At 36.5% G+C, this 26,459-nt stretch overlaps 1 protein-coding gene across 2 annotated transcripts in view; it reads left to right on the forward strand.

Annotated features, from left to right (window-relative positions):
- PRSS12 (serine protease 12) overlaps positions 1-26,459 on the forward strand; it is a 77,191-nt gene that overhangs the window by 18,065 nt on the left and 32,667 nt on the right. For both annotated transcript variants that reach the window (XM_045469044.1, XM_045469036.1), the window contains 5 exons: positions 2,028-2,178; positions 13,518-13,696; positions 15,428-15,569; positions 18,782-18,978; positions 25,928-26,069. In XM_045469044.1, the coding sequence (XP_045325000.1) occupies positions 2,028-2,178; positions 13,518-13,696; positions 15,428-15,569; positions 18,782-18,978; positions 25,928-26,069 (811 nt within the window). The remainder of the gene's footprint in view (positions 1-2,027; positions 2,179-13,517; positions 13,697-15,427; positions 15,570-18,781; positions 18,979-25,927; positions 26,070-26,459) is intronic.

Here is a 26,459-nt window from a genome sequence, read left to right on the forward strand (position 1 = left end):
AATACCGTTTACAGACAGCTGCTTACACTATGGAGGAATTAGAAGACTGTTTCATGTGGATAAATGATTAGCATTTGGCAAAAGCTGCAGTTAAATTTCTGAATAGGGGCCCAGCCTATTCTGAACCTTTTACCATATTACATCCTTTATTCTAGAAAAATTATCCTGGCTTACTATTTCCCAAACACATTCACCTTTGTGCTTCTTTGTGCTTTTGCTCATCCTGTTCATTTTTCCTGAAATGCACTTACCCCATCTCTGACTTTTGAAATCCCATCCATCCACCTTGGCCCTCTTCAGATAACAGCTTCTTCAGAAGAGATTCCCAGACTACCTTGCTTCTGAATCCCTGCAGGTTCCTGATGATCTCTTCTCTGTACTCACTTTGTTCATGTCCTTAGGTAGTGAACTTTGTGAAGGTGGGGTCTGTCTAGTGCTCCTGTGAATGCCCTGCAGCCCTGCAGGTGCCTAATATCTGTTTGTTAAGCAGAACTGAGTGAATGAATATTGCTAATTATTTTTCCATGTTTGGGATATTCTTTCTAGGTCTTTAGCTATCACTTGTCAGCCAGTCAGCCCACAGATATTCATTATGTGCCTTCTGTATGCCGGGAACCTGAGACACCCAGGTGAAAGAGAAAGGCACTATCTCTGTCCTCAGTTCTAGCTGTTAGGAGGCAGACAATTGACATGTAAACCAATAAATCAATGATAATTTTAGATAAAGTAAATACTCAGAAGGCAATATAGTGAAAAGTACCTTAAGGTACTTGATTAGCTAGGGTAGCCAGGGCAGGCCTTCTAAGCAAAGGACAATTCAGAGCTGAAAACTGAGGGACACAGCCAGGGGAGGATCTGTGGGAACATTATTTCAAGCAGAAGAATCAGGAAGTGTACAAACCCTAAGGTGGGAGTCAACTTCGAGTATTTTGAGGATAGAAGGATGAGGGCATCATACATATACCCTGGTGAAGGAGGCCAGGAGTAGAGAGAGATATTCAGGATAATGACAAGGGCTAGATCAGGGCACTGTGGACCATAATAAGGAATTTGCAATGAGAAACCTTTGGTAGTTCTTAAAAAAAGGAATATGAACTGATTCATACCCAAATGAATTCTCAATATTGTTTTTTACAGGTATTGGCCATAATGTTCACTACCTTGCTATAATGAGTTAGGTATTAACTTCAACTTGATTTCTGCAAATATAAAAAAAGGGACCTGGGTGGCTCAGTCAGTTAAGCAACCTGACTCTTGATTTCAGCTCAGGTCATAACCCCAGATCACGGGATCATGGGATTGAGCCCCATGTCGGGCTCTGCACTGAGTGTGGAGCCTGCTTGAGATTCTCTCTCTCCCTCTGCCCCTTATTCTCTCTTTCTAAAATAATAAAAAAAATTACATGTTGGTAATGCTCAAGTCACTGTAAATTAAAAAATCAGTGTCACTACTACAATATCATTAAAATCAAATGTGTTTCCAGTAAACTACAGTTTTGAGTGTGTTTTTTTCTGGTTTCTGAGGTTGTTGGGGGAAAAGTGAGTTTAGACTACTTCCTCTTTTCTTTTAAATATATTTTTTTTAAAGTAATCTCTACACTAAGCGTGGAGCTCAAACTCACAACTCCGAGATCGAGAGTTGCTGGCTCTTCTGACTGAGTCAGCTGGGCACCCCTAGACTACTTCCTCTTAAGAGCTATTTAAATGAACATAATTCAATTTGGAGTACTTTTTTAAATTTTTATATATATATTTTTTCTTAAGTAACTCTACCCCCAATATGGGGCTTGAACTCACAACCCTGAGATCAAGAGTTGCATGCTAGGTGCCCCCAGTTTGGAATATTTTAATTGATGAAGAATAACATAATACATAATACACGTGCATGTGTATGTCCAAATCACTGAAGTGGCTTAATAAGTATGATTTAATTACTGAGAATGGCAAATAAATAGAATATATCTAATCTTATCCGTCAATGTTGATATGTTGGCCTAATTAATTTGTTTCTAATCTCATGCGGAACAGGCCCAGCGTTTCCCGTCATACGCCTCGTGGGTGGGAGCAGCGCCCGGGAAGGCCGAGTGGAGCTCTACCATGCTGGTCAGTGGGGGACTGTCTGTGATGACCAGTGGGACGAAGCAGATGCAGAAGTGATCTGCAGGCAGCTGGGCCTGAGGTTCGTTTTTATTCTTGTTTTTAAATTTTGGAATCTGTTATTTCCATACCCAGAGGCAGGTGCCATGTATTTAAATTGCACATTTCCTCAGAGGAATAGAAAAAGCCACCTGGTGATCTTTGTACTAGGCTGTAGGCTCCCTGAAGAAAATTTATGTGTACTTATAGGTCTCCCTGTCTGTGTCTGAATCCAATTGATTTTATATCCCTAAGAATCTCAGCCTTTTACTACTGTTCATTAGTAGCCTTTACATTGCTCCTAGGTAATAACCAGCATCCTCAGTCACAGCACCTTACCAAAGTCATCTCATGAAACTGGTTGTTAGGCTTTGACTGAAGTTCGGTTCTTCTCCCCAAATATTATCTAAACTTTTGACTTTGCTTTCTTATTTGTTAGGTATGTGCTTAGAACAAAGGATGTTTATTAATGTGCAAGGAAAATAATTCCCACAGAAGGTGTGGAAATGAATGAAGCGTATACAATAAAAACAGCAGTATGAAAATCAACATACCATGTTGCCCAAGTTGTGATTATTCTGCAATAGCATGCTGTAATTTTGGATTTTTAATCTGTTTTTCTTTAGTGATTCTGAACATTGGTTTCACAAGCCTAAAAATTTCAAAATTGATACTTTACTTCAGTTTGTAAATTTCTTCATTTCGCACTTTGTGGGTGGTAGTGATGGGGGAGGCCTCTTGAGATCAAAGCTTCTCTGTTCATGTATCATTTTTTTTTCAATTAAGCATAATCTTTGACAGTGAAGCATGGTTTTTGAAACTTAAACCATTTATACTCATTTGTTTTGCAATTGATCCCCCTCTTTTTCAAAACTCTGTGTTTATACTGAAGCAATTTAAAGGAAAATATTGACATCTTAACATTTTCCCTTCTAGATACTTCAGTATGTATCTCTTAAAAGTAAGACCACTGTGCTACATGGCCAAATCAACATTATCACAACTAATATAATTGGTAATCATTCTTAACATTGCCTAATACCGCACACATTCAGTTTCCCGTGGTTCTCTCACAATGTCCTTGACCAACAGTTTATCTTAAGCAGAATTTAGTCCACGATCATGCAGTGCATCTGGATGTTGTGTACCTGAAGTCTCTTTGAATCTAGAACAGCCTCTTGTTATTCATGACACTGACTTGCGGAAGAGACAGAACCAGTTGTTCTGGGGAATGTCCTACCTTCTGGATTTGTCTCATTTCTTCTTGCTGGTGTCATTTAGTTTACTCCTCTGGCTCTTGTAATTCCTGAAATAGGAGGCTAGATCCAAATGCTTGATTAGATCAAAGCAAGTATTTTGGCCAGGAACCATCAAAAGGGATGTGTTCTCCTCTTGCATCAGAGAACAACCAGGGGTCTTCCCCACTGCTGAGGCTAAGCTTGAGCACGAGCACTGGGTTAAGGTGTCATTGGCCCAGTCCTTCACTGTGAAGATACATAGTCCCCCTGTAACCAATTCTGGGACCTACCCGCTATTTCACTGTTTATGTGTGGGAAGGAAACAGCATGGCAAATCCTGTGTCTCTGGGTCTTATAATGATCAGTTTACTGTTAAGTTTACTGGTGTTAAGTTTACTGGTATGATCCTTTTCTTTGGGCGGGTCAGAAATAGGGCCAACTAGTTCCCTTTGAGAAAACTGCTATTAATCATTAAATTTTGAGACTAGGTTTTAAAAGTGCCCAGGTGTTGTTGGAGTCAACACAGCATAAAATTATCAGCATGTGCCCTGTTCTCAAAACAACCTGGATTTGAGTCCTACTTCTGGAGATGAGAAGAGTTATAGAATATCTCTTGGTCAGATTCCCTCATCTATAACATATCTCCTTACATATTGGGGCTGTTGTCTAACACAGGTACTAGAGCAGTTAGCACACGTAACAAGTATATAATATACATCAGCTATCAAGGTCAGTCAAATTAGGGACCGTTATAGTTGAAAGATATTATCATTATTTTTTAAAATGTTTATTTATTTTTGAGAGAGAGAGACAGAGTACGAGTGGGGCGGGGCAGAGAGAGAGGGAGACCCAGAAGCCAAAGCAGGCTCCTGGCTCTGAGCTGTCAGCACCGAGCCCCGACACAGGGCTCAAACTCACTAACTATGAGATCATGATTGGATGCTCGACTGGACTGAACCACCCAGGTGCCCCTAGTTGAAAGATATTATTAACATTCAAAGTGAACCAAGTATTTGGTGGCAAGATTATCAAACACTATTTTTCTATGCAGAACTTCTATTTAGTTAGCTGTTTTATGAATTAAAATATGAATTTCATATTTTAAAACATTCTAGGGTCTGCATGTGTATATTTACTGGGCTATCGCTTGTGTAATCATTGGTGTACTAATTGATTTTCATGTTAGTTACTAAAAAACTTACATCTTTGCAAAAAATTTTAAGAACGTTAAGGGTATAGTAATAGCATATTTAACATTACCAGTTGCAGTATGGATTACTCTGTATTTAAGCTATAAAGCTTTTTAATTATTAATATATTTCTCTGGGGAAGAGGCAGGTTTTATTGCTTAGAAAAATGCAAAAAAATTTCACAGACACACTGTGAATGTTAATTATATTTACAGTCACAGAAATGACCCTAAAAATTTATGTTGAAATGTACAATTTTCTTGAGAGCCAAAAAGTTTTTTTTTCACTTACATTTTTTCACATTACATTAAACAGGGACCATTTTGACAAACAATAGTCTATTGCATAGAAAGAATGTAGAGATGGAATCACCAGGAAGACTATATTAGCATTGAACGCATGTGAGGGTCATGTGTTTATATCTTTCTTGAGCATTAGCTTATTGCTATATTTTAAAAAAAATGTTGATTTATTTATTTTGAGAGAGAGAGTGCAAGCGAGGGAGGAGCAGAGAAGAGGAAGAAAGAGAATCTGAAGCAGACTCCCTGTTGTCAGTGCAGAGCCCAACGTGGGCCTTGATCCCACAACCTTGAGGTCATGACCTGAACCGAAATCAAGAGTCGGATGTTTAACCCACTGAGCCAGGCGCCCCTTATTGCTTTGTTTTGTATGAGGAGATTCATGTTTAGAAAAGTAAAAGAAAGGAAAAATATGTCCCAATATACAAGGCAGCAAAACTCCTCCACGAGCCTATGCAACAAGCAACAATTCAGCTTGGTAGACATTTGTTTTTATTGTAAGTACTCTGAGGCCCTGAGCTGATATTGTTTGCTGGATTTCTTTCACTTGATTTAATAATTACCTCATAAGCTTGCATTAAAGCAGTATTCTGCAACTGTGCTTCCTTTAGAATCTGTTTTGCTTACTTAATGGCACAGCCCTCTCAGATGAAATAGTTTTTAATGGCACATGGTTGATAACAGCGTAATTGTTGCTTGTCTGGATTTATGATTTTTTCCTAAGCAAATTTCATCTCAGTCTTATTTGTTTGTTGAATTCCCAGAGGGAAACTACATCATGCCTCCCTGGAGTGGTAGTTACAATTTCTTTGCGAGACGCTGTTTTTGTTGACTTTCATCTTTTAATGGTGTCTGTAGAGTTTTTGGAGCTGGCAAGCTTCCTAAATACAAAAGAAATTACTGTACTTTTGATACTTCAATTTGATTAACTCAGAGCTTGGAGAAAGATGAGGAACAGGAAAGGAGGCAGCCAGATGTCAGAAAGTTGACTTGAGAATGCATATGTACACAGTGAAGTTTCAGGTGGAGACATTTTAATCAGAATTCCTTTTGTGCAGTTAAAGTTAAAACATTTCCTGTGTCTTTCAAAACCCTTAAAAGCATATCTTAGAACTATGACATCATATTTTATTGTGTGGATATGCCATAATTTACATAGGAATTTAAAAATTGTGAACACATCTTTCTTAGGGTTTTATTTTTTATTTTTTTTGGCTATGAAATTATCTACAGAACAATTTTATTGAGTGATCAGAATAAAAATCTGGTACAAATTGCTTTTAAAAAAATACTTCTTTCCTTTTTTTTTATTTTACTGTTCATTAATTTTTTCACATTTTATAGATTTTACCATAAAGATAAACTTCGTACAGGGAGTTATTGAGCAGGAGAGAGACCTTGTCTAGCAGAAGAGGAAATTAGTCCCTCTGTGATTACCTGAAGCCCCAAAGTCATACTGTTAAATGAGAACCAGAATCTTGAGACTTATAGTTCCCACTGTAGAATTTTTTTCTTTCATGTTATAGTATTTGCAAAATAGCCAGGTGTTATTAAGAATAAATACCAATATAGACCTGAAAGAAATAGGGAAGTCAAGAGATAAAGGTAAATTGTAGGGAGAAAATGATGATGACACATTTTAGATAGACTACATTTGAGGTGCCATAGATACCTCATTGAGAATGCCCCGAGAGGCTGTAAGATAGCAAAATGTTTCAGAGTTAGCTCTGTTTTAGCCAGACAAGTTTTACTATCCAGTGGTGGTATAACGCTGGGCAAATCATTTAATTTCTGGGCCTCAGTTTCCTCATCTGTATATGGGGATCATAATATGGGGTTGTAGGGAGGATTAAATGAGTTAATACATGTAAAGCTGTTAGACCAGTGCCTGGCATGCAGTAATCGTTCAGTGTACATCAAATATCACTATTGGAAAGGCAGGGGATTTGTTCTCCAGAGAGAAACCTAGGATATTGATCATTAAAGACGAGGTTTTTCACTCATAGGTTATAAGTGTCACACACTGATATTTGAAGTGAAAGGACTAATCTTTCATAACCTAACAAACAATAATCTTGCACAATAGAATTGCCCGACTCTATTTTGCATCTACTCAAAGTAGTAACTAAGCCTGGGGATTGAATTAGTTAGATGGTGCTATTTATTTGGTCTTTTTCTATGAAAACAAACTTCACACAAATACAATCAGATTAGCTAAATAGATTTAAGAATGTTTTGGATAAGGATCAGAGGTAGAATCAATTTAGTGTTTATTGGGCATTGCTGTTATGTAGGTCAAATAGCTTTACAGAAAAAAAAAAAACATTGATTTATTAAATCAATGTATTATATTAGAGCACCCTTATTCCACAAATTTATTCTGTGGTCAGAGGGTAAGAAAGTGGGCCACACTGGAAATTTTACTACAAATGAACTGCTGGGGGTTGGTGTGGGAATAATTTCCATAAGGGAAGGACAAAGAACACAGCTTTATCGAATTCACGTGGCAATTATTTGACTTTAACAGTCCATGAGTTTTATGTTGCTTTTCCCAATATTGCCCAATCTCTGTAAAAGCAGAGTCATCAGCCTCTTTGATGTTCCCTAAAAGCCAGCACAGTCGAGGACACCAGGAAATACTATGGGCTCTGAAGGAATATGTGTATATGTAAAATTATCTTCTTAATTTTAATAAACTCGAAAATGAGCCAGAAAAACCTAGTCTGTGTTGCATTATAGTTTCCTGGTTCACATTTTTGTTGTTGCCATCAGATTTATTCATTTTTTTCTGACTAGTTTACTTCAATTAAACATTTTGTGATCATTAAAATAATATTTATAAATAATGGAAAATATGGAAATATATAAGGAAGATCATAAAACACCCAAGTAGTGTTTTTTTTTTTTTTAACGTTTATTTATTTTGAGACAGAGAGAGACAGAGCATGAACAGGGGAGGGGCATAGAGAGAGGGAGACACAGTATCTGAAACAGGCTCCGGGCTCTGAGCTGTCAGCACAGAGCCCGACGCGGGGCTTGAACTCACGGACTGTGAGATCATGACCTGAGCTGAAGTCGGACACTCAACCGACCGAGCCACCCAGGCGCCCCCCCAAGTAGTGTTTTAAGAGAGCATTTTATCATAGATGACTTTCCCCAGAGTCATGACTAGGGGGTTATTCCTCTGTATCTTGTGTTCTCCCTTAAGGAAGGGACGCAGTTCAGAGGCAATTAATCAGGCCTTTTGTTTTTCCCTAGGACCTCTATCACATGATCTTTAACATATTTGAAACACAATATATTTCAGTTACTCTGCCCAGCCTATCTTGAATCACTCCCAGCTAATCATTAATTTAGGGTTGGTTTTGGAGGGGGGGGGGTAGGGAATAAAAAGACTTTAGTCTGTAACCTTTTAGCCTAAATATTGTACAAAAAATGATACTAATCTTTTAAATCTCTAAAAATATATGTTAGCTAAGAATGCATTCCTGTTGTCTTAATTTGACCATTACCTGACCATTTGACCTGTCATTTGTTCAGTAGCCATGAATATTTCTTCTGTGAATAGCCTGATCTTCTCCCTTCCCCTACTTTATGTTGGTTGTTTTGTCTTTCATTATAATGTAATTATAACATTATTACTAATTTCTAGGAGTTCTTTTCTTTGATTGCTGTTATATATTACAAATATTTCTTCCTGCTTGTTGGTTTGCCTTTTGACTATGATTATGGTGTGTTTTGCTATACAGTATTTAAATTTATGTGTGGTTAAATTACACTTTTTTTTTTTCTGACTTTTGGGTTTCTTATCTTGCTCAGGAAATCCTCTTTGTCCCAAGGTGATGTTATTCTTATACTATGGTCTTTATTTTATTCTAGTGACTTCTTAACCTTCCTTTCTCCTATCTTTCTTTCTTTCTTTCTTTCTTTCTTTCTTTCTTTCTTTCTTTCTCTCTTTCTTTCTTTCTTTCCTTTTAATGTTTCTTTTTTTTTTTTTTTTTGAGAGAGAGAGAGAGAGATTCAGAGAGAGAGAGAGAGAGAGAGAGAATGAGTTGGGGAGGGGCAGAGAGAGAGGGGGACAGAGGATCTGAAGTGGGCTCTGTGCTGACAGCAGAAAGCCCGATATGGGGCTCTAACCCATGAACCATGAGATCATGACCTGAGCCAAATCAGACACTTAAATGACTGAACCACCCAGGTGCCTCCTTCCTTCCTTCCTTCCTTCTTTCCTTCCTTCCTTTTTTTTCTTTCTTTCTTTCTTTCTTTCTTTCTTTCTTTCTTTCTTTCTTTCTTTCAATATTTACCTCTTTAAACCCTCTGAAATTTACGTTTTGCTTCTGAGTTGGGATCAAATTTTATATTCTTCCATATTTTATATTCTTCCATATTCTTTATAGCACCTAATCCTGGCTCAGTGAATTGTACCCATTGAAATTTTCTTCAGTAGATCTTTTTCTTTCCTGGCATTTATCCCAGGGCAATGATCCAAGGAGGCTGTTAATCTGCCTTTCTCCAAAGCTTTCCTATCTGGCTTCCCCATGACCTTCATCAGTCATCCTGTCTCCTCTGCCTGTGTTCTCCAACTTTCAGTGTTCTCTACATCAGCTTTCATATTTGCTTTCATTAATCTCTTTCCTTTAGAGCAAGGGTCAACAAACTTTTCCTGTGAAGGGCCAGATAGTAAGTACTTTAGACTTCGCAACTACTCAACTGTGCCTTTGTAGTACAAAGGCGGCCATAGATAGTAAGTTGGGAATGAGTGTGGCTTTGTTCCAAAAAACCTTATTTCTGGACAGTCCAATTTGAATTTCATATGGCCTCCCCGTGTCAAAAACTATATTCTTGATTTGATTTTACCTCAACCATTTATAAAGTGTAAAAACCACTCTTCACTCCTGGCCATATAAAAACAGGTGGTGTGCTGAATTTACCCCTTGGGTGGGAGTTTGCTGATCTCTGCTCAGGAGCCACAACAAGGGATCAGATTCTTTGCTTTCATCCTGGACTGTCCCTGTTAAAAAAGGTGCCGCAGGTCTCAGGAATGCATCTCTTAGCACCTCCCTTCTTTGAACCAAACTTCGTAAATATATTAACATATTTAAAATAATACATTTCAGGTATTCGGGCTTCCAAATTCTGGACTAACTCACCATCAGTACATGACTTTAGAGTTATTTTCAGTGGGTATTACACTGTTCCCATGTTCAATTCCGTGTGAATGTTATATGAAAATCTTTTCTTTTGGAAGGCGATATCTACTCTACTATGGGCAACTTAAAACATTTTAATTTATTCACAGCCTTAGAGACTACTATTACAAGATCATTTGGGTGTAGAATATATTTTTCTGGGAGCATAAATGCTATCTTTAGAAAAATAATTTTTTTTGGTTACTACAATTGTTTTGGTAAAATGCCTTACGTGCACTAAAAGGCTTGAAATTTTTGGCCTCCGATTATCTGTGTCTCTGCCACAAGAATCCCAAGTTGAGTGATGTAAGTCATAGCTTAATGATCTTTTGGACCATCATCTTATGGTCCTTAAAAAAAAAACAATGTAGACTTGTCCAATATCTTACAGGCTACAGATTACTTCCATAAGTAATTTTTTTTTAAATGATTTCAAAACAAATTAATTAATTAATTAATTAAAACATGTTTGCAACCTTAAAACCAGAAAATGTTAAGATTTTCATTGATTCAACCCTGCCCACCACTTGCCTGACTCTACCTTTGGGGAGCAGGGAGAACAAAAACTATGCTGTTTGTTTAAACCAAATGCCAAATGGTTTTTAGATAAATTGCTTAGCAGTGAAAAATATGCTCTTCATCAACCATGAAGGGGAAGCTTCTTGAAAGTGCCAGATTGGGAAAGGTACCAACATTTATTCAGTTCCTACTTTGCATCAGTTTAATTCTTATAACCCTGCAAGGGAACATTTATCATCCCTATGTTCAAAAGAAGCATTTCAGGCCTGGAAGGTTTTTGTAACTTCTCCAGGGCAGCTTACATTGGTAAAAATAGAGCCCAGATTTGAAAATGAAGGCCTGTCTCCACATCTGCTTTTCTTCTTCAAAGATTCAGCTTGGAAAGAATAAGCTTTTTGACATGGTCAGTAATATATGAACATGTATATGTGTGTCCATATTACACTCTTCTGTGGGCACATAAACATACATTGAAACAACTGTAAACTTCATTAAAAAAAATCCTATTAATTGAGCATTTATTCCTTCTTTCCAGAAGAGTAGAAATGGCTTTTTGTTCTGCCATATGTATCCCCTAGCAAAACAAATTCACTCACCAAGTTGTATCATTTGATAATTTCATTTGTGTTAGGATTATTTTTTTTCCTTTCACATTTGTCTGATTAGCTCTAGATATTAATCTTTAATATTTGTTGGGGCAGTCTTCTTAGAGGCTACTGTATGACAAATATCAGGTAGTGACTCAAGTGTCAGGATTCTAAATTTAAAAATTTTAACTCCACCAAAATATGCTGCATAAGCTACCTATTTTTCCTTTCCTCCAGCTTTCTTCACACCTCTTCCTATAAACATTCCTTTATCTTTCCCCTTGCAGAATCTCTGGATATTAAACAGGAAGTGGGTCAAGTGATAATGGAACAAGTATTTGCTTTAATGGTATTCAAAAAGCTTAACTTTGGGGCGCCTGGGTGGCTCAGTCGGTTAAGCGGCCGACTTCGGCTCAGGTCATGATCTCGCGGTCCGTGAGTTCGAGCCCCGCGTCGGGCTCTGTGCTCACAGCTCAGAGCCTGGAGCCTGTTTCAGATTCTGTGTCTCCCTTTCTCTGACCCTCCCCCGTTCATGCTCTGTCTCTCTGTCTCAAAAATAAATAAACGTTAAAAAAAAAAAATTAAAAAAAATAATAAAAAAAATAAAAAGCTTAACTTTATTAATACCTTTAATAAAGGGTATTAAAGGGTTTAACTTTCAGATGTTTGGGGGTTTTCCTTATTGTTTAATTAATTAATTAAGTAATTTTAAGTTTATTTATTTATTTTGAGAGAGAGAGAGCGAGAGAGAGCATGAGCAGGGCAGGGGGCAGAGAGAGGAAAGAGAGAGAATCCCAAGCAGGCTCTGCACTGTCAGAGTGGAGCCTAGTGCGGGGCTTGATCTCACGAATCATGAGATCATGACCTGAGCAGAAACCAAGAGTTGGACACTTAACCAACTGAGCCACCTAGCCACCCCTCGGGTTTGTTTTAGACATGTTCTCTTAAAAGAAACTTCCATGGTATCTAGATTAGTCAAATAAGCTCTTCTTTAACGATGAAGTTGATTATCTAAAACTTTGCCATTGCTGGGGTATTATACACATTTAGCAAACTTTTTTTTCCCTTCAATATATTTTGGTTTAAATTCTCAAGGTAGTTACAATGCTGTGAGAAAAAGGCAACTAAAATAATGGGGAATAACCACGAATATAAATGCTCTACTCTAAAAATTAAAAGGCTAAAAGGTGTTGAAATTGCAATTTCTGAAGTTATTAATCATTTTGACAGTCAATCATGATCATCTTGAGTGAAATCTGACGTTCTAGAATGTGGTATCACTTTGAATTGTGACAGAAGTAAATTTAGTACAAATAAATTTGAGTGAAGAGATGTTTTATTTAGAAATATGTTTGGTTGTGAGTAACAGAGAACTGAAAATAACAGTGGCTTAAGCAAGATAAGAGTTTATTTCTTTCTCAAGAGAACAGAGGTAGCCAGCTCAAGGCTAGTATGGTGGTTCCACAATCATCAGGGCCCAGGCTCTTTCTTGCTTGTAGTTCTGTCATTCTTAACATAGCACCTCATGGACCAATATAGCTTCTCAAGCTCTAGCCATCACCTCTGCCTTGCAGTCAGCAGAAAGGAGAGAGTGGAACAAAGATACTTCCTGGAAGTGATATAGGACAACACTTCTACTTAAATATCATTGGTCAAAACTTAGTCATCTAAGATGGGTACAGAGTTTGAGTTTGGGATGATTAAAGAGTTCTGGAGATGGGTGGTGGTAATGGTAATAGTTGCACAAGAATGAGAATGTGCTTAGTACACTTAAAAATGGTTAAAGTGGTAAATGTTATGCTCTGTGTATTTTAAAACAAACAGTCATCTGGAAGGAGAAGAGGCTGGGAAATGTGGTCTTTACTCAGGATAGCCATTGCCCTCCTAAAAATCTGTGGTTTCATTTCTAATGAAGAAAAGGAGAGTAAATATTGGGGGATAACTAGCAGTCTAAAACATTTGTGATGGCCGGGACGCCTGGGTGGCTCAGTTGGTTAAGCGTCCAACTTCGGCTCAGGTCAGCCCACGTTGGGCTCTGTGCTGACAGCTCAGAGCCTGAAGCCTGCTTCAGGATTCTGTGTCTCCCTGTCTCTCTGCCCTTCCCCTGCTCATGTTTTGTCTCCCTTTCTCTCTCAAAAATAAACAAACATTAAAAAAAAAAAATTAAAACATTTGTGATGGCCAAAAATATAAAGAGTAACAAATGAACAAGAAAGAAATACAGCTAGTCATATATGAGCTATGGGAGTGAATTGGTAAGGGGAAGTATGGATTAATCATAAATATGCCTTTACTGGGGTAAAAGAAATTATGTCAGACTAACTTTTAATGTCTAATCCAGAATTCTTATGTTTGTTCAGTGGCATTGCCAAAGCATGGAACCAGGCATATTTTGGGGAAGGCTCTGGTCCAATAATGTTGGATGAGGTACGCTGTACTGGGAATGAGCTTTCTATTGAACAATGTCCAAAGAGTTCCTGGGGAGAGCATAACTGTGACCATAAAGAAGATGCTGGAGTGTCCTGTACCCCTCTGACAGGTAAGAATTTCACCCCATTAATCTACCAACTCTTGCCCGCACCACCATCTGGGCTTACCTTTTTTTTCTCTTCAATTTAAGATAATATAAATGAGCATGCAAATAAATCCTACAAATAAAACTAAAAAACAAAAACAAAAACAAAAACCCAAATGAACACAAGCTGTGTATTAAAATGGTATGTTCTTATCCATAAATATTTCTGAATTTGTCACCCTAAAGCTATACAGTCCTAAAAATACAATTTTGTTGCAATATATAATGAAATAATCAAATCCAATAATCAAAATCAGTGTGCAATGATAAATTTCATATACTAGGTATATATTTAGTTCCTTTATCTATTGACCTGCCTAGTCTCAGAATACGTTCCTAACTGGTGAAACCATATTGATGGGATTGTCGGGTAAAGCACACTAGTAAAGGAACCAACTTAACTTGCCGGCGCTCACCTCTCCAACTGTTCCAAATCGCAGCATGCTGGTCAGGATGTGTTATAAGAAGGGCATGTCTGAGTACAAATAAGTGCGTTTGCATATGTACTTACATGTTTTGTGGGAAGAAGGGGGAAAGGGACAGGCGAGAAGTTGGGTCATCACAAATCCATTGTTTCTATGGTAAAAAGAACTTGAAGAAAATAAGTGGGGTTTGTAATCTTTCTTTAAAAAATGAAAATAAAAACTTTGGAGGGCCCGTGAAATGCTGAAGTTATACCTTTTTATTTATATAGTTCTATACATGCTGTTGTTTTTATTAGCAGAATAACATGTTTATATACAATAGAAATATAAAATTTATACCAGATTTTAAGCCAGAGCACATCATCTCTTTGGGTCTCCATTTCCTCCTCTTTCAAATGAGTGTAATTTTGTAGTGTTACTGTGATGGTCAAATGAGGTAAAATGTGTAGCAGTGTTTTGCAGACTGTAAAGTATTACATTAATAAGTGATTGTGTTGCTAAGAGACCATTTACTTTACAGATCCCAGAGATTCATGAAAAGTATCACCTTTACCCAGGATTATTTATATGTTTCATTTGGGGATGTTTGGATTATCTTGCATGGAAATGGCTTTTAAATCTACTTTTGGGGGGATAAATGTATTATATATCTGCTACACAGCTCTTAACAGGGTTTTCTGGGAATTAATTATTCATTGAACTCATAAGCTTCAAATTCAGATCTGTATTATCAATAAAAGAACACAAGTGAGACGTGTACCCCAGTTTTTATAATTTATGAATGCCTAAGGAATAATAAATGCATTGACACAATAGACCCCACTTTAACCAGAATAGCTTTTTCTGTCTTCGTATTTCAGTACTTTTTTCATTTGCAGTTAAAATTTTGAACCATTTCCAAGTTTCGATGTTTTCTTATTTTTTAAGTTTAAATGACTAATTTTCTCATACTTCTGGAGATTGAAGCTATAGGAAATTTCCCAAATATTATTTAATCTGGAGAAATCTAAATAACGAGTTTGGAATTATATCAGAGTATATTTTTCTGATCAGAAATTAGAAGTGCAAATAAGGAGAAAAGAATATTTTGTTAGGACAAATATATGTTATGTCATACTTCAGAAACAGTCCAATGACAGATCACTGAGCAGTCTTGAAATAAGTTAAACAAAAGGCCTAGAGAGAGAGGTGATAATTTTAGTGAAATTAAAATGTTGTTCCTTTTTTGATAAGTGGTTTGCTCAGTCTCTGTGTCTCCTTCTTACCACAGATGGGGTCATCAGACTTGGAGGTGGTAAAGGCAGCCATGAGGGTCGCCTGGAGGTGTATTATAGGGGACGGTGGGGGACTGTCTGCGATGATGGCTGGACTGAGCTGAATACATATGTGGTTTGCCGACAACTGGGATTTAAGTAAGGTCCATTGATATGATGCAGCTCAATGCAAGTTACATTTTTTAAATTCTCATTTTACAATCCTTACTTATAATTTCTATCATACTAACAGTGCATGTTCTCTATCATCTGTCTACCTACCTACCTGCCTATTCACCTATCTATATATGGAGTAATTATAAAAAATAAAAATTAAAAAAAAAATAACATTTTCTGTGATGACAAATAACCATGTCTTGTTTTTTTTTTTTTTTTTAAATTTTTTTTTTTTCAACGTTTATTTATTTTCGGGACAGAGAGAGACAGAGCATGAACGGGGGAGGGGCAGAGAGAGAGGGAAACACAGAATCGGAAACAGGCTCCAGGCTCTGAGCCATCAGCCCAGAGCCGGAGGCGGGGCTCGAACTCACGGACTGCCAGATCGTGACCTGGCTGAAGTCGAACGCTTAACCGACTGCGCCACCCAGGCGCCCCATCCATGTCTTGTTTTTATCTCATTACCTTTCCTGTCATCACCCCTCTTCTTGAGTAATTGATTGGAGCCATCGGTGACTTTTAGGTTTTCTTTGTGTCCATTCAAGTAAGACTGTATGCTTTGAATGCTCGACTTTCTTCTGACGCATCACTGCTATTAGATGTTCTTAGTTCTGACATCATTGTGTCTAAAATTGCAGGCAAGCCCAGTGTCAATCCCTTGCTTAAATGTGATGATAATTATCACTTTTATTTGAGAAAAACAGCCTTCTTGTCATGAGATGACCTTTAGAACTCACCCTTGACCTTACTCTCTTAAAAGCTAGTATCACACTTTGGGCAATATATTTCATGTCACACACATAATGCATTCCAGAGTAAAGATTTCAGTTGGTCTGCAAATGATGCCTTTTAGCTAATATTTGAATGAAGCCTATGAATGCCCATTCTTTCTTGTTTTTCATATTTCTGGGTCATGCTTGAATTAATTCTCAGGCTTGGAAAAATTGGCAAAATTATTTCATGCTTGAGACAGAGCTAATTGCATATACTCATTAAACCTTAAAAATATACTTTCATCCAAGCTAGGTATGATCGTGTTTAAACATATTTTTTAAATTTGTCAAAGTAATGTAAAATATTAGATTTTAGAAAATAAAAATTAAAAACTACCCCTGATTTTTCCATTCTTAAACCATTATTATTATAATTTGTGTGTATAATTTTATAACAACTTTAATATTAAGTACATGCATTTTCTATCCATATTTCTTACCTTTATAGTACTACAGTCATAATTTTTTTTTTTTCAACGTTTATTTATTTTTGGGACAGAGAGAGACAGAGCATGAACGGGGGAGGGGCAGAGAGAGAGGGAGACACAGAATCGGAAACAGGCTCCAGGCTCTGAGCCATCAGCCCAGAGCCCGACGCAGGGCTCGAACTCACGGACCGCGAGGTCGTGACCTGGCTGAAGTCGGACGCTTAACCGACTGCGCCACCCAGGCGCCCCAATTTTTAATGATAACATAATGTCCATTGAATATTTATGGCGTAATTTACTTAATATTTAGGTTAGTTTAATTTTTCCTGTTATAACTAATGATATCATGAAGATATAAATACATATTATTGCCCAATATTTTGAATTTTCATGGACAGTGCAGTTATAATTATTGGGTTGAGGGGTATGATGTACAAACCAAATAAATATTAATGCTTAATTAATAAGAATTATTTAATAAATACTATTTCATCTTTAAGTGAATGTTAGACCTGAGAACTGCATTCTATTTTCACAGATTTAGAAAGATTCATAAATATTATTAGTCACTATCTTCATATTTTTCCTTATTAATAAAAACAACAGAATGAGACTTAGTGTTTCTATTTTATTAATTTTGTTTTACAAATATATTCAATTTTTCTTGTATATACAGAGAATCAGAATTTAATGGTTCAAAAAGTATTCTCACTAATATTTGTTAACAGTTCTATAAGATTGTGTTGGAAGGTAAAATAGGCATGTACCACATGTACTTTTGGTTTACAGGAGAATTTCTAAAGCAGAATACCATTTTGGAATGAGGAATGGGTGAACTCTAAGTTTCTTTGCACAAATAAAATCCCAAAGTAAAATGACGTCTTGTCATCTGTTCTATAGTTGATATGGACAGACAGCAATCAGAATGATGCATTATTTGGATAAATGGTATAAGTTGAAAGTGGTAGCAATATGAGATTTAGGATAATTTTTTTTCTAGCTCAGATTTGATTAGTCAGCAAAATAGGGGAAATCTTAGGATAATTAATTAAAAGCTGCACTGTTTTAATCTATTAAAATGTTCATCTTCTTAGATAAATGTATCAAATATGTGCAAAGGAAAATAATTGGGAAACTTCATGCCAGAAAGATCTCTTTATATTCTTTGTACAGAAATAATGAAAGCATTCAGTGAGGGAAGTGATTGACATAAAATTTTAAGAGTAAGAGTTTAATTACATAGACTCTTAGGCCTGAAAGGCACCTTAAATAGTTTTTAGCTCAGTGATTTCTGGAGATTTGGATTTTACAGAACAAAGAAAGTAAAATTGGTGAAGGATGAATGACTTAGTTACCAATTTTTTTTTTGCAGATTTTACCGAGTTCTATAATGTATATATTTATTATAATTTTTTGTAGTGCATTGTTATAATTAAGGTCAATTGGAACACAAAGATAATTTCTAAAAAATTTAAAAATCAGATTTATGTAACCTTATGAAAAGCTAAGAACATTGCTATTATTCGATTTTTATGGCCGAAATCCAAGCAAGTCTCATGATGGACTGGGTGTAGTGTTTGAGGAATCACTGAACTAATATACACAGTTTTATTTTGGAAGGGATGATACCAAAGAGGTCTAGAGAAGGTGATGAAATCAGGTGGCTCTTCAGAGCTGAGACAAGACAACTGTTCTGGTTTTATGGTTCATGATATTATTTCCATTGTCAGAAATTGGAGTTCTATCTTGTTTTGCATTCTCTCTCATGAGTTAATCATCCATTAGGTGCCTGTTGAATCAATCAGAAATTTTCATGTGATCAAAATGTGTGCTGGAGTGAACACTGCTCTAAGAACTGTGTCCTTAAGATAGGAGAAAGAACAAATATCCTCCAGAGTCGTGATGCTTAATTAGGTTGTTTGTTTTTATGTTTTGTGGTTCCTTGACACAAGAGACAGCAGTTTCATGCACAGTGTTTATTTTATTGCCACAGATATGGCAAACAAGCCTCTGCAAACCACTTTGAAGAAAGCACAGGGCCCATATGGTTGGATGATGTCAGCTGCTCCGGAAAGGAAACAAGTTTCACTCAGTGTTCCCGGAGGCAGTGGGGAAAGCATGACTGCAGCCATCGGGAAGATGTTGGTATCACCTGCTACCCTGGTGGCAATGGACACAGACTATCACTGGGTGAGGATTGGCCACAGCTTTTGAGTATCCATAATTCAATAGCCCATGCACCTCTGTCCACTGGTCCGGCATGTGAAACATTTCTCAGCTTTGGCTTTTTTAAGTCAGTTTTCTAATAATGCTCGAAATCAACTTTTGAGTCTCTCCACCAATGTTATAAAATTTTTGCTCCTAAAGTTACTGTTCTTTACCTAGAAGCTTACATTTCTCACTAAAAATCTTTATAGTCACATGGATCTGAAATATTGAGTGAAGAAGCTATAATGTCTGTTGCCCTATTCATCGGTCCCCTATTCTGATTCTCATTCATCTTGAATTCTAAGGAAAAATTGGGGACAGGATTTTAAAAAATCGGAACAAAACAATAGCTCTCTCTCCTATGATTTATTTCTTCTTTAGGTCCAAGGCCTTGTCAGTCATTGGTCACCAGCCATTCATTGCTGTGTCCTAACCTAGATCTTTCAAATTTCTCAGTGGGTTCCTAAGTGGATTCACTGGAGAAAATAGTCAATCCATCTTTTTAAGGTACCCTGTTACTCTAGAAACCCATCAGTGTCTTATACTGTTCCCCAGTTCCAAATTTCTCTAGACTTCTGATTGGATAAAAGGTAAGTAGCTCATCTAATAGTCTGGAAATATTTATGGATAAAGATCCTTTTGTGAGCAGAGAGCACATACATGTCCTTGACAGGTTTAATTAACATCTGACTATTCTTAACATCTTAACATCTTTTGAGGATGGCAGAATAAATATGAATGGATAAGACACAGGGAGATAGTAAAAAGACTTGTCAAGACACTACCATGGCTCTATTATGTATCCAAACACATATTTTTGGTGAATAGATGTTAAAATAATCCCAAGTGGTCTTTACTTTTCACCTCAGAGTTGAATCAACCCCTTTTGAATCCTTCTGTTTTGAGACTGTGAAGCTTAAATCTTCACATTATAAAATAACATAACTTGTTGAATCTCACAGTATTAACTGTATTGTATATTTAAGTTTGTCAAAGTACATAGTTGATCCCTCCTTGTATTCTAAACTGTGAGAACTCACTGCACTAATCTAGCATTATATCAAGTAGAAATACAATATTTTACTCTACCCCTTACAAGCCATACTTCCAACTTTGTTTTTCATTTGTCCTCTTCTCTTAATCCTTTCTTCTTCTGGGGGATTGTAATCCTCCCAGGATTATGTGATGAAAGATTGTATGTGGTTGGGGAGATAGAACCTATTTGCTAAAGGGGTGCCTGGGTGGCTCAGTCGGTTGAATGTCCAACTTCAGCTCAGGTCATGATATCAGGATTTGTGGGTTCAGGCTTTGTGCTGACAGTGGAAAGCACAGCGGAGCATGCTCTGGATTCTCTGTCTCCCTCTCTCTCTGACCCTCCCCTGCTTGCGTGCTCTCTTACAAAAATAAACATAAGTTTTTTTTAATTAAAAAAAAAACAAAAACGTTTGCTAGAAATGTATACCCTTAGCCCTAGATAGCAGGTATTTCGATCATGGAGTGATGTATTCAGGCACGTTATTCATCAGTATTCCAGGCAATGAACTACTATAAATATTATACAAAATATGATAATCTGAGTTATCTGAAGGACCATGTGGTTAAATACATGCATATGGTTAGGCAACTAATCTCTTCAGTTACCCTGAAAATCTTTAATTCTAGGATTCTAGACATATTTTTTAAAAATTTAAAAAGCTGAGGATGGTAATTATTAATAAAATATGTGATCATTATTGTAAATGTCTTGAGTCCTAATTTCAGTAATACATTTATTAACTATTCATTTGTCTGAAGAGCATTATGTCTGAGCCAAATATACTTTTAGAATAGAATCATATTACCATTTATCCATCCAAAGAGATTATTATTTTCCCACTTATCAAAAAGGACTACATATTTAAAACAGAAACTTAGAGAAGGAAATCATGGAATAGTGATATACAAAGCAGCATTTTTAAAAGCAATTGATATTTTTTTACTCCTTTGACACTGTAATAATGAGCTGTTGGACTATTACTGTTTTCAAGTATTTAAAGGATAACTTGTGTACCTTAACTCTGAATGTGAATGAAAGTGTTCTCAAAATTAATACTTGTTCAGTAGACATGTAGGTGGAATGCTGAAAAGTAATATTCTAATTCAATAAAAGTAATTCTAATAAGAATGTAGTTAATACTTATGGGAATTGGGGGAAATATGCAGAATGGTAAATATATGGATTTCTCATTTTAATATTGCACTGATCATTTTTTTAAGTTTTATTTACTTAAGTAATCCCTACACACAATGTGGGGCTCGAACTCATGATCCCAAAATCAAGAATCTCATACTCTTCTGACTGAGCTAACCAGGTGCCCCAATATTGCACCAATTCTGTATTTAAGAGTATTATATCCTAGAGAGATTTTATCCACAGTGAGCTGGTCTCTTACCTAATTTTACAATATAAAAATTTGACTTTTAACATAAGCTAAATTTTATCGTCTAGTAAAAATATTATTTTCTAAAAATAATGTATTATATCAATGTTACAGGAAAATTAAAACTTTTGGAGGTCCAAGTTTGAAATATATAATTAAATTATATATTAAAGATACTTAGATGCCCAGAGGACTATTTAGTTTTCCCGAGCATTTTATATTTAAGATTTTAGAAATAAAACATGTATATTATTGCTACCATAATGAAAAGAACTTAAACAGTAAGGTGGTGTTGATAGAATGGCTTTTGTCATCCAGTTTGCCCTTCAAGCATTGAAAATCCAACGATTTTGTAAAATGAAGGGCTAAAGTTAGGTTCAGAAATACTGCATGCATTATTTATACAAAGCATGCAACTGAGGCTTTAAAAACACTTTCTCATTTTTATTTTTATGGTATATGAAAAACTGCCCATAAAATGACTAGAATGGAATGTGGAAATCTAATTCCATGTACATATGTTTACTTAATTTTGGACCAAACATCCCAAAATTTAAAAATTAAGAACTTTAAGAAAAGAACTTCACCTTTTTGGATTTTTTTCTTTGAGGATCACTTTTCTACCTTACTCCTTTTAGAAAAAACTCCAAACTTTCAGATGCGTTAATAACAAATGTAATGTTTCAAATATACTGTGTTTTGTGACATGGCTAAAACCCCAACATAAGCCATGCATAGGGTAGGCACTTCATAAACATTTGTTGATTTTGATTTTGCTATCTTGATTCTGCTATGATGCCCGCCCCACGAAGTGAGTATGACAGGTACAGAAACCAAAGTGCCAACAACTCTGGGGATAAAACAAAGAAGGATGGAGAAATAAAAATGGATCAGAAGGATCAAAGTAGGGTATGTTCATCTTGCCAACAGTATTTTCTGTCAGTAAACAAAGGCCAATCTAGCGATGTCATATGTTGTTTTAAAGAGAAATGATATTTTTTCTTTAGCTGCTTACTTTGCCTCTTTAGCTCTAATCAGTTCTGCATGCTTCATGGTATTCCCTAAATCCGTACCAGTAAATCTTAGGGGCCCCGAAGCTGGAGACCCTTTCAGTAACTAGGTGATCTAAAGTGTATTGGTTTGCTTGGGCTGCTGTAACAAAGTACCATGCAGTGGATGGCTTAAACAACAGGTATGTGTTGTCTCACATTTCTGGGGTCCAAAATCCAGGTGTCATCAGGATTGATTGCTTCTCAGGGCTAAGAGGGAAGCTGTGTTCCAGGTTACTCTCCTTGTCTTATAGATGGCCATCTTTTCCCTGTGCCTCCTCACAGTCTTCCCTCTGTGTATCTCACTATTCAAATCTGTCCTTTTTATAAGGACATCAGTCATACTGGATTAGGGCCCACCGTGACGACTTCACAGTTCAACCCATGACAGTATGCAAGGTGCAGTGAGGGGGCTTTCAATTAAATAGCACCATCTTTTTTTTTTTTCTTCAATATATGTAATTTATTGTCAAATTGGTTTCCATACAACACCCAGTACTCATCCCAAAAGGTGCCCTCCTCAATACACATCACCCACCCTCCCCACCCTCCCACCCCCCATCATCCCTCAGTTTGTTCTCAGTTTTTAAGAGTCTCTTATGCTTTGGCTCTCTCCCATTCTAACCTCTTTTTTTTTCTTTTCCTTTCCCTCCCCCATGGGTTTCTGTTAAGTTTCTCAGGATCCACATAAGAGTGAAACCATATGGTATCTGTCTTTCTCTGTATGGCTTATTTCACTTATCATCACACTCTCCAGTTCCATCCACGTTGCTACAAAGGGCCATATTTCATTCTTTCTCATTGCCATGTATTACTCCATTGTGTATATAAACCACAATTTCTTTATCCATTCATCAGTTGATGGACATTTAGGCTCTTTCCATAATTTGGCTATTGTTGAGAGTGCCGCTATAAACATTGGGGTACAAGTGCCCTATACATCAGTACTCCTCTATCCCTTGGGTAAATTCTTAGCAGTGCTATTGCTGGGTCATAGGGTAGGTCTATTTTTAATTTTTTGAGGAACCTCCACACTGTTTTCCAGAGTGGCTGCACCAATTTGCATTCCCACCAACAGTGCAAGAGGCTTCCCATTTCTCCACATCCTCTCCAGCATCTATAGTCTCCTGATTTGTTCATTTTGGCCACTCTGACTGGCGTGAGGTGATATCTGAGTGTGGTTTTGATTTGTATTTCCCTGATGAGGAGCAACGTTGAACATCTTTTCATGTGCCTGTTGGCCATCCGGATGTCTTCTTTAGAGAAGTGTCTATTCATGTTTTCTGCCCATTTCTTCACTGGATTATTTGTTTTTTGGGTGTGGAGTTTGGTGAGCTCTTTATAGATTTTGGATACTAGCCGTTTGTCCGATATGTCATTTGCAAATATCTTTTCCCATTCCGTTGGTTGCCTTTTAGTTTTGTTGGTTGTTTCCTTTGCTGTGCAGAAGCTTTTTATCTTCATAAGGTCCCAGTAGTTCATTTTTGCTTTAATTCCCTTGCCTTTGGGGATGTGTCAAGTAAGAAATTGCTACAGATGAGGTCAGAGAGATCTTTTCCTGCTTTCTCCTCTAGGGTTTTGATGGTTTCCTGTCTCACATTCAGGTTCTTTATCCATTTTGAATTTATTTTTGTGAATGGTGTAAGAAAGTGGTCTAGTTTCAATCTTCTGCATGTTGCTGTCCAGTTCTCCCAGCACCATTTGTTAAAGAGACTGTCTTTTTTCCATTGGATGTTCTTTCCTGCTTTGTCAAAGATGAGTTGGCCATACGTTTGTGGGTCTAGTTCTGGGGCTTCTATTCTATTCCATTGGTCTATGTGTCTGCTTCTGTGCCAATACCATGCTGTCTTGATGATGACAGCTTTGTAGTAGAGGCTAAAGTCTGGGATTGTGATGCCTCCTGCTTTGGTCTTCTTCTTCAAAATTACTTTGGCTATTCGGGGCCTTTTGTGGTTCCATATGAATTTTAGGATTGCTTGTTCTAGTTTCGAGAAGAATGCTGGTGCAATTTTGATTAGGATTGCATTGAATGTGTAGATAGCTTTGGGTAGTATTGACATTTTGACAATATTTATTCTTCCAATCCATGAGCACGGAATGTTTTTCCATTTCTTTATATCTTCTTCAATTTCCTTCATAAACTTTCTATAGTTTTCAGCATACAGATCTTTTACATCTTTGGTTAGATTTATCCCTAGGTATTTTATGCTTCTTGGTAAATAGCACCATCTTTAATGGTGTCAATAGAGATACATGAAATTCTATAAATCATTTACATAACTTAGATAAACCTCAGTTTGCTAGAGATCAGTTTCTCAACTTTAAAAAAAAAGGAGTGACTTCTATTTATTTTAAATTTTTATTATTTTTATTTTCTAGCTTCAGCATTTTTTAAAGTCTTGAGGCATAATGGACATACTATATTAGTGTCAGGCATACAGCATAATGGTTCAGTACTTGTATACATTGTAAAATGATCAACACAAGTCTAATTAACACCCATCACCTTACATTGTTACAAAAAATTATTTTTCTTGTGTTGAGAACTTTTAAGATCTAATCTCAGCAACTTTCAAATATGAAATACAGTATTATTAACTATACTCACCATGCTGTACATAACATTTATATTCAACTTTAGTTATCTTAGTAATTTGTATGATTTAAGCCCTTCTTTTGAAAGCAATAGTAAATGAGAAGCCTGAGATGGAAATTGTCCTTGTTAGCTGCCTTCTTTTTTTTTCTCCCCACGCATTCAAGTTACCCATGCATGCCAAGGGTATATGTTTATGGCTTCTTAAAAATCTCAGCTTTGGAGTATAAATTTTTAGCTGTGTTCAAGGATAAATGACCAGACATGAAACAAAAACAACTCCAAGGAAATATCTTTTACTATTTAGAAGGTAGTGGAAATAATAAGAGACTCTTAATGATAGAAAACTAAGGGTTGCTGGAGGGTAGGTGCGCAGGGGAATGGGCTAAATGGGTGATGGCATTAAGGAGGACACTTGTTGGGATGAGCACTGGGTGTTAATGTGTAAATGATGAATCACTAAATTCTACTCCTTAAACCAATACTACACTATAAATTGAACCTCAATTAAAAAAAAAAGAAGTTAGTGGTAATAAAACCATTCACAAATTACAGTGCTAATTATCCATTCATTCATTTATTCATTCATACAACAAACAGCTGTGGCATGTCCTCTATATGTGAGGCACTGTTCCAAGTGCTTGGGAATTCATAGTTGAGCAAGTGAGTACTCTGACCCAAAGACTTCAAAAGATATTGCAAAAGTGGATATGGTTTTTTATTAACACTTCTCTCTCATTCACTGTTTCGTATTACCCAGCTAATTTCATAGTTAATTTAAAAAAATGATTTGTGTTTTACAAAGTCTTTCATACTTTGACATCAGTTTGCTGTTTTGGCTTTTCTAATACTTTTGAATCATGACTTAGGTTTTCCTATCAGACTGATGGATGGAGAAAATAAGAAAGAAGGACGAGTGGAGGTTTTCATCAATGGCCAGTGGGGAACAATTTGTGATGATGGGTGGACTGATAAGGACGCAACTGTGATTTGTCGCCAGCTTGGCTACAAGTAAGAAAAACCTAATTATTTGGAATGGTTACTTGATGAACATTTCTAACTCTTCAGGTTTGTTCTAATGAGTTATTTCTTACCTAAAATTAATTTCTGTGAATCAATTGAAAATACTGGCAGCATGCTGACTTGATTCAGAATTGTGAAGAGATACTAATTAGAGTCTATTTAAATTTTTCTATTCTCCTATAAGCCATATACACTGTTATATAAGAAATGTAGCTTTTGGAGTGCTTGGCAGGCTCAGTCCATAGAGCATGCAACTCCTGATCTTAAGGTCCTGAGTTCAAGCCTCACGTTGGGCCTAGAACTTAATTGTTTTATTTTTTAGAAATACATATTTTATATTTTATTTTTTATTTTATTTTAGAGAGATGGTGTTTGAGC

Source organism: Leopardus geoffroyi, chromosome B1 (genome assembly GCF_018350155.1).
Source record: "Leopardus geoffroyi isolate Oge1 chromosome B1, O.geoffroyi_Oge1_pat1.0, whole genome shotgun sequence".
Classification (NCBI taxonomy): Eukaryota; Metazoa; Chordata; class Mammalia; order Carnivora; family Felidae; genus Leopardus; species Leopardus geoffroyi.